This window comes from Cydia fagiglandana, chromosome 10 (assembly GCF_963556715.1).
Source record: "Cydia fagiglandana chromosome 10, ilCydFagi1.1, whole genome shotgun sequence".
Taxonomy (NCBI): domain Eukaryota; kingdom Metazoa; phylum Arthropoda; class Insecta; order Lepidoptera; family Tortricidae; genus Cydia; species Cydia fagiglandana.
In genome coordinates this window covers 1,448,610-1,456,303 of record NC_085941.1, presented here as the reverse complement: position 1 = coordinate 1,456,303, position 7,694 = coordinate 1,448,610, and the positions used below count along the sequence as shown (strand labels likewise).

At 41.6% G+C, this 7,694-nt stretch overlaps 1 protein-coding gene across 1 annotated transcript in view; it reads right to left on the bottom strand.

Annotated features, from left to right (window-relative positions):
* Nucleotides 1-880: 880 nt before the first annotated feature.
* The window catches only part of LOC134668280 (putative bifunctional UDP-N-acetylglucosamine transferase and deubiquitinase ALG13), a 30,884-nt gene continuing 24,070 nt past the window's right edge, over nucleotides 881-7,694 (bottom strand). The window contains exons 12-14 of the mRNA XM_063525760.1: nucleotides 3,746-3,838; nucleotides 2,551-2,675; nucleotides 881-1,065 (exon numbers count right to left, since the gene is read on the bottom strand). Coding sequence (XP_063381830.1) covers nucleotides 896-1,065; nucleotides 2,551-2,675; nucleotides 3,746-3,838 — 388 coding nt within the window. The 3' untranslated portion in view covers nucleotides 881-895. The remainder of the gene's footprint in view (nucleotides 1,066-2,550; nucleotides 2,676-3,745; nucleotides 3,839-7,694) is intronic.

Here is a 7,694-nt window from a genome sequence, read left to right as displayed (position 1 = left end):
TACCGGGAGCATTCCCTAATAAGAACAAATACAGGGATATTTTTAAAGGAGATCGTTCATTAGTCTTTGGGAGTATACTTTATGTAACTTATAGAACATATTTAAGCCTCCTGACGCGAAATACCTTGTATATAAAACATTTTTTTTAAATATTGTTGAAATAGTTTTATTTGAGTAGATTTTGCAATCAAATTCAGCAAAGTATACCAACAGGATAAATTTTGGAATAGCATAGAAAATACTTGGTGTTATGGGGTTGTCACACAAAAGGATAAAGTATACTATAGGTGTCAGGAGGTTGCCCCTCGTTTAAATGAGGCAGAATCATAGTGTTGAAACCCTATTAACCGGTTAAGTAGATTTCATTGGACGACGTATGCGAGTGATTCGCAAATCGTTAAAATCAATATGGACGTATAGTTAACCAATTTGTAACCTAGGCCACTATATGACGTCGCTTTAATTACTAGACACGTAACATACATCACTCAAGCTTCATTAAGCATTGTTCTATAGAGCTTAGGAATCAAATTGGTCGACTGTACCGTCTGAACCTCACAAACTGCAGGCTTGTACGAAAATGTTTTCAACTTTTTAAACCTTTGAACGTCACGCTTATTCGTGTGCCGCCGGACATTGAACCTTAATTGGAATGCACGAAGGTTGATATTGGGCTGGCCGCGCGCGTCATTTGGCGTATTTGGCGGTCAAAGGGTTAACAGACTAACAGGCTTCAACACTATTCTAAGGGCCACTTGCACCATCTCACAAACCCGGGTTAACCGGTTAAAGCTCGAGTTACCACGGTTACTGGTACAATTTGACACAGGATTAAAGGTTTTACCGGCTAACCCCGGGTCAGTGGGTCGGGGCAAGTGTCGGTTCCTGGCGGCAGTTACTTGTGATGTTCGTGCATGTTGTTGGCGACGTTGTTGGCGGGCGGCGCGGCGGGGTGCAGGTGCGGGAGCGGCGGCGGCGGCGGGTAGTGGTGCGGCGCGGGGTAGTAGTGCGGGAGCGACTCCTCGTAGCTCACGTAGCCCATGCCGCCCATCATGCCCAGCATCGCTGGAAACGAAAAATAATGTAAATATCGCTTTACCTTGTAGTCGCACAGTAATAGACCTCGCGCCTAAATGAGTCCGCGCCTGCGCGGCACGGGGCGCCCCCCGCCTTAGCTTATTTAATATGTATAACGAAGACTGCCACATTCCGCTGCCGCCATGCATGCATGCATGCTGCTGCGCGTTGCCGCTGTACGTGCATCAGTATCCGGTGATGTCGGAACGGGTAGTCTAGCCTCTCGGCCGGCACACGTAGCAAACTGTTGGAGCTCCCGCGCAACCGCCGCATCAGTGAGGCAGTACGCTTACGCATTATGCCGTGATGCCGCTTACGCATTATGCATTACGTAGGCTTATCGCCCGTAAGGCCCGTCCTTAGATACAGTGAAACCTGGTTAATTGGCACCTGGATAAATGGAAAACCTCAATAATTGCAACCAAAAGTCCAGTCCCGGTCCTTTGAGACCAAAAGGCCTCTATAATTGAAATTTTGGAACCTCTATAATTGCAATTTAGATTTTAGTGCTTTTCGTAATTTTGCCTCTGTAATTGACCACATCGCAACTTAAGACCTCTATAATTGACACTCTGCTAAAAAAACAGTTATTTTGGCTCTTGTTTTTACCTCTATTACTGAAACGAGTCTTACTTATTACCTCTGTAATTGAAATAATGTAGTTGTAGACAGCAGAAACAATATTTTAATAGCAATGATCATTTTATTTATATCTAGAAATAGAAATAGAAAATATTTATTTGGCGTAAAATAACATACATTTGGTAGGTACAACATAAAGATTATAAAAGAAACATACACCAAATAGGATGCCGCTCAGCATATGCAGTGTCTGTAAGATACTGCGCTGGTTTTCAGGGCACCCAAAATTAAAATCTCCATCCAGAATTTAATTTATTTATTGCGTATCTATCACAGCCTGTAGTAGGTGAAATAGTTTTTATCAATAAAAAACAAAGTATGCTTTTTACATTCTAATAAAACTTTCTTCTATAATTCAAGGGAATTTTTTAAACTCAAATGATAAGAAAATATAGTGGTAATTAATGTAGTGTAAAAGTGCAAGTATATACAGAAGTAATATAGGAATAGACCAGAAACCCAGAATGTAAGCGTGTAAATATACTTTAAATGGTCATTTGCGCCTCCATAAAAGAAATTTGTCAGAACGCAACCTCTATTAATGAAAACCTCTATAATTGACACAACGATTTTTTGAACCTCGTTAATTGACACGACCTGCTTAAATGAAAAACCTGGTTAATTGACAAAAACTGGCCGGTCCCTTGAGATTGCAATTATCCAGGTTCCACTGTATATATCAATGTTAGGGCTCGTATACACGGTACCGCTTCCGCACCGCCGCTGCACCTCCGTACACGAGATGCGTAAAGCCCGCGGTGCGGTGTCGGCGCGGAGGCGGCACCGTGTACAGGCGCCCTTATTCATACTTAAAGCTTCATAAGTGGTCACCTGGGTCCTCGACGGGGTAGTAGGGCAGCGGGTACATGGGCGGCGGGTAGGGCATGTAGGGCAGCGGCACCAGCGCGGGCTCGCCGCCGGCCTCCTCGTAGCGCGGCTCCGCCACCGACACGCGGCTGCGATACCACACACATTTACTACCGCAGACGTGGCTAGTTGCGTCCACGGCCCATACAAATACACCTAGGCCAGTCGAGCAAGAAATGCCTATGATCACGTGTAATTGTCGGCCGAGGTCGACAAACATGCGAGTCGCTTAAATTCAAACTCGGATAATTTAAATTCTGAGATCTTAAGATTTTGGTATAAAGATAATAAGATACATAATTTCTTCATGTAGAGTGGATTTATCCGCATTTGAAGTTAAGTTACTCTTGTCTCCTGAGGCTTTCTTATTTACAGGCCAAAGTGTGCATACTATTTTTCAGTTCGACGGAGGCGAAAGCGGCAACTTCGTTTAGCGAAAGTTGACCCTTTCCGGCCGGAGGACAGAAAAAAAATATTGTATCCAATTCCATGTAGATTGTTACGGATGAAATAGTTTTTTTAAGATTGACTTTTTGTTAATTTTGTTGTTGTACATCTTTTACAAAACTATACATTTAGGGAAAATCTCCCAAGACCATTTCGGCAGCTGCCCCAGACCCCATTTAAAAATCCAACTTTTATAACACAACATCACAGTCTCAGTTAAAAAAATACTGAGGTTGACTGCAGGAGCATTGACAAATACGAACGTTTCCGAGAAAATACGATGGCATAGGATCTTGCACTACATCTGTATTAGAGTTAGACCAAGAAAAGTCTGCAGAGATCTTAATAGTCCACGCAGTGCAAGTGTTATTTCAAACGTCAAACTTCTATGAAATTATGACGTCTAAATAACACTTTCACTGCGTGGGCTATCAAAATCGCTGCAGACTTTTCTTGGTCTAACTCTAAGGGCCGCCATACACGGACTGCTTTGAGCAGTCAGTGCCAACAGCTTCAAGCGGTCACCGTTGGGAGATCTGCAGTTTCAATACAAAGTCGTCATTCGCAATACACGAACCACTGAAGCAGTTGCAACTGCTCCTAGCGGTTGGCTGCGCGGTGAAATTTCATCATGCGGTCAAGCTGCAAAAGCAGTCCGTGTATGTTGATCACCGTGTATGGCGGCTGTAAGTGGGTGGTTATAAATACATACCGGTGGTTATTTGGCCCCTTGTTGGGCACGTTGTTGTTGTGCGGCTTGTTCTGGTGGTTATTCATCGATCCGTCTTGATTGCCGCGTTTGAATCTGCAAGAGAAAAATGCGCCCTTGAATAAAAATACAAGATTATTGATTGTATACGGGTTGGCCTTTTCGTGTAATAGTACTGGAATAAACTTAACCAATGTTTTTATTTTTATATCTAAATGTATTTTTAATCGACTTCAAATTTCACTTGGGGCATTCCCTAAAACTGTTGGATAAGTGAATCTATATTTTTTAAAAGATCTGATAAAGGTAATTGTTTAGACACAGTAAAGCACTGTGCACCAACAGCGGGCGGCACCGTGGGATGCGCCCCACCTCCCGAGTACAGACGCAATCCGAACGCGGTCACGTTGACACACTCATTACCAATTTATTGTATTTTTTCCAAAAACGTTATTAAAATTAGTTTGTATTATCAATGGTGTAAAATTATTGAAGAGCTCCTCGTAGAAGATTATACATAAATTTTTGGCGACCGTGACAGGACATTGCGCGGAGGCGCAATACCTAAAGACGACGTAACCTGCAACCACGAGGTCCACGAAGAGGAGGCGTGAGGTGGAAGCGAAGCGGACTCCTGCCTGCTGGTCTACATATTTCAGGGGAGTGCCCGTTCCTTCTTTTTCCACTCATTCCAATTCCTTTCCACAGAAAGTCTCATCTGAGCAAGTACCGTAAGGTTGCATATGACACGTGCACGTGGCCACTTAGGCATAAAGTAGTTTAATTGTAAAGTGCGTCTCATTTAATTTACATTTAAAGTTAATTTAGCGTTCCCTTTATTTAAATAACTAATTCAAATATAAATTTAGTGTAAATTTACCCCTTTTTGTGCAAAAGTAAGACATGTAAGTAAAAGATCGAACCCCTTTAATTAATTATAGCCATTTAGCTATCAATAAAAATAAATTTGCATCGTAGTTGCATAGGTACTTATTGCACTCGCCGACTATTCCAGGTTTTGCGTAAACAAATCGAGCGGCCGGGCTGTTGCGACGCGCGGGGAACAAAAGATCACGCGCATCGGCCACTCCATCGGCGTGATTGCACATTTTTAAGACTATCAACGCTGCACGGGTTTGAATCTGAACTGCAAGGTTTGCCGGATTAAACGGTATTTATAAAAATTTTATTACTAATTGTTCATTACAATGGCTGAAACAGAGTTAAAAGACTTATTAAAAAAGCGTAGTGTAATTAAGGGTAAAGTAACTGTGTTTAAAAATAAATTTGCGGAATTTGAGAACAAAACAGATATTACTTCCAGTCAAGTTAATGAGCTAGCGTTGCGGTTGAGCAGATTTGAAATTGTTTTCAATAATTTTGATGACTTACGGGAAAAGATAGAATCGTTAACCAGCGATAACGATCAGCTGAGAGAACATATACAGATTGAAAACGATTTCTTCGATCTTATCAATTGCGCGCAAGAATTTATAGATACGCACAAGCAAAGGTTTGCTGATGCTGACGATGGGAGTATTAGTGGTCGAAATTCAAGCCAGCAAATTAATATTAAACTTCCCCAAATTAAGCTGCCGTCTTTCGATGGAAATTATGGCAAATGGCTTGAGTTTCGAGATACTTTTACGTCTATTGTGCACAATAATAGCTCTTTAAATGAAATAAATAAGTTTTATTATCTGCGCACCTCCCTGGAGGGCAGCGCCGCGCTTGTAATTAAATCGTTGGAAATATCTGCCGCCAACTATGCCGTCGCTTGGAGTTTACTGTGTGATAGGTATGACAACAAGCGTCAGTTGGTTCATAACCATTTGCAGTCCTTATTCCGCATAGAGTCTTTGACAAGGGAGTCAGATAAGTGTTTGCGTAACTTAATTGATAATGTAACAAAGAATTTACGAGCACTCGAGAGCCTCGGCGAGAAAGTAGATTGCTGGGATACGCTTATAGTTTTTCTTTGCTCCTCCAAGCTTGACCCGATCACATTAAGAAAATGGGAGGAGAAAAGAAACAGTCTAGAAGACTCGCCGAAGCTATCTGAGTTCACTGACTTTCTTCGTAGCAGAGCCGACATACTGGAGTCATTGGCTCGAAGCGGCAATAACGTTGAAAGGCCTGAAAAACAACCTCAAAAGAAATTAGATAAAATTCAAAAAACATTTGTTGCAACCGCTTCGAACCCAACGACAACCAGCTCGCCTCAATCATCGTGCTTGATATGCAAGGGTGACCACCGTATTTATACGTGTAATAAATTTCTCGAAATGACCCCAGAAGCGAGAGGTGACGAAATATATAAGTTAAAGGTATGTCCAGTCTGTTTTAGAGGTGGTCATCGCGCATTTCAATGCCGAGCGAATCCATGTAAAATATGTGGACGTAAACATAATTCGTTGTTACATCGAACGTATGTACCAAACGCGCAGGTACCTAGTACCTCTCAGGCTAGTACCTCAACAATAGGTGACAGCCCAGTAAAAAATGCATTTCCGATATCATTATGTTCGTCGGCCGCAACACAGGTGTTGTTAGCTACGGCCATGGTAGATATTGTGAACAAAAATAATCAATGCCATCGCGTACGTACGTTACTTGATAATGGAAGTGAATCTTCTTTTATAAAAAAGTCATTACAGGAGAAATTAAATCTTCCTTGTGTTGAATATGAGACTGAGGTCTTTGGTATTAATAAATTATCTTTTACAACGATACGACGGTGCACAATAGAAGTGCAATCCAGGGATAGGTCAATGAAAATACCTATAAATTGCTTCGTAGTCGACGATATAGGCAACGAAGTCCCGGAAAACGAGGTCGATATTTCATCATTAAAGATACCTAAAAACGTAGATTTGGCGGATGAGTCATTTTATCGTCCCTCTGAAGTAGAATTGTTACTAGGGGGCGAAGTTTTTTGGGGTCTCCTTATACAAGAACAAATAAAGCTAGGAAAAAATAAACCGTTCTTACAGAACTCGCAGTTCGGATGGCTTGTTGTCGGTCCAACCACTTTTATCTCAAATAATAATAATAATGGGCTAGGCAATAAAGTTCATTGTAACTTCAGCCACGAAATCAGCGTCCAGTTAAGGAAGTTCTGGGAACTAGAAGAGCTGCCACAGCAGGAGAAGTGGACAGCCGAAGAAGAAGCATGCGAAGCTCATTTCGTCGAAAATACCTACCAATTGCCCGACGGTAGGTTTTGCGTGAGTTTGCCTCTAAAGGAGTCACCCGAGAAATTAGGCGATTCATTTCATATTGCTAAAAAACGATTGCATTATTTAGAAAAACGATTTGAAAGGCAACCTCACGTAAAACAACAATATTGCGATTTTATCCGCGAATATCAAGATTTAGGGCACCTTACGCCAATAGAAAAGCCGCAAGTGGCCAATTTTCTTGCCCACCACCCAATTTTACGCGAAAAATCGTCCACGACACGTTGTCGTGTCGTCTTTGACGCGTCAGCCAAGACGTCGTCGGGTCTGTCGTTGAACGACATTTTAATGGTTGGACCAACAATACAGGATGACATTTTTTCAATTCTCACTCGTTTTCGTCAACATGAATATGTTTTGATCGGAGATATTGAAAAAATGTATCGCCAAATCCTAGTAAACGAGAATGATAGATATTTACAGGTCATTTTATGGCGCGAAAATAGTACGGAACCCATTAAATATCTGCGCCTCGATACCGTTACCTACGGCATGTCGTCATCGCCGCATCTAAGTATAAGATCTTTATATGAAATTGCTAAGACTTGTGATGATCCACTAATAAAAACTATAATTGAGAGAGATATGTATGTAGATGACTTAGTTACGGGCTCGGACAGTCCCGACCACTTAAAACATATTTTAACATCGGTCTCACAAACCTTAGCAAAGGCGCAAATGAATTTACGTAAAATAAAATCTAATTGCATTCA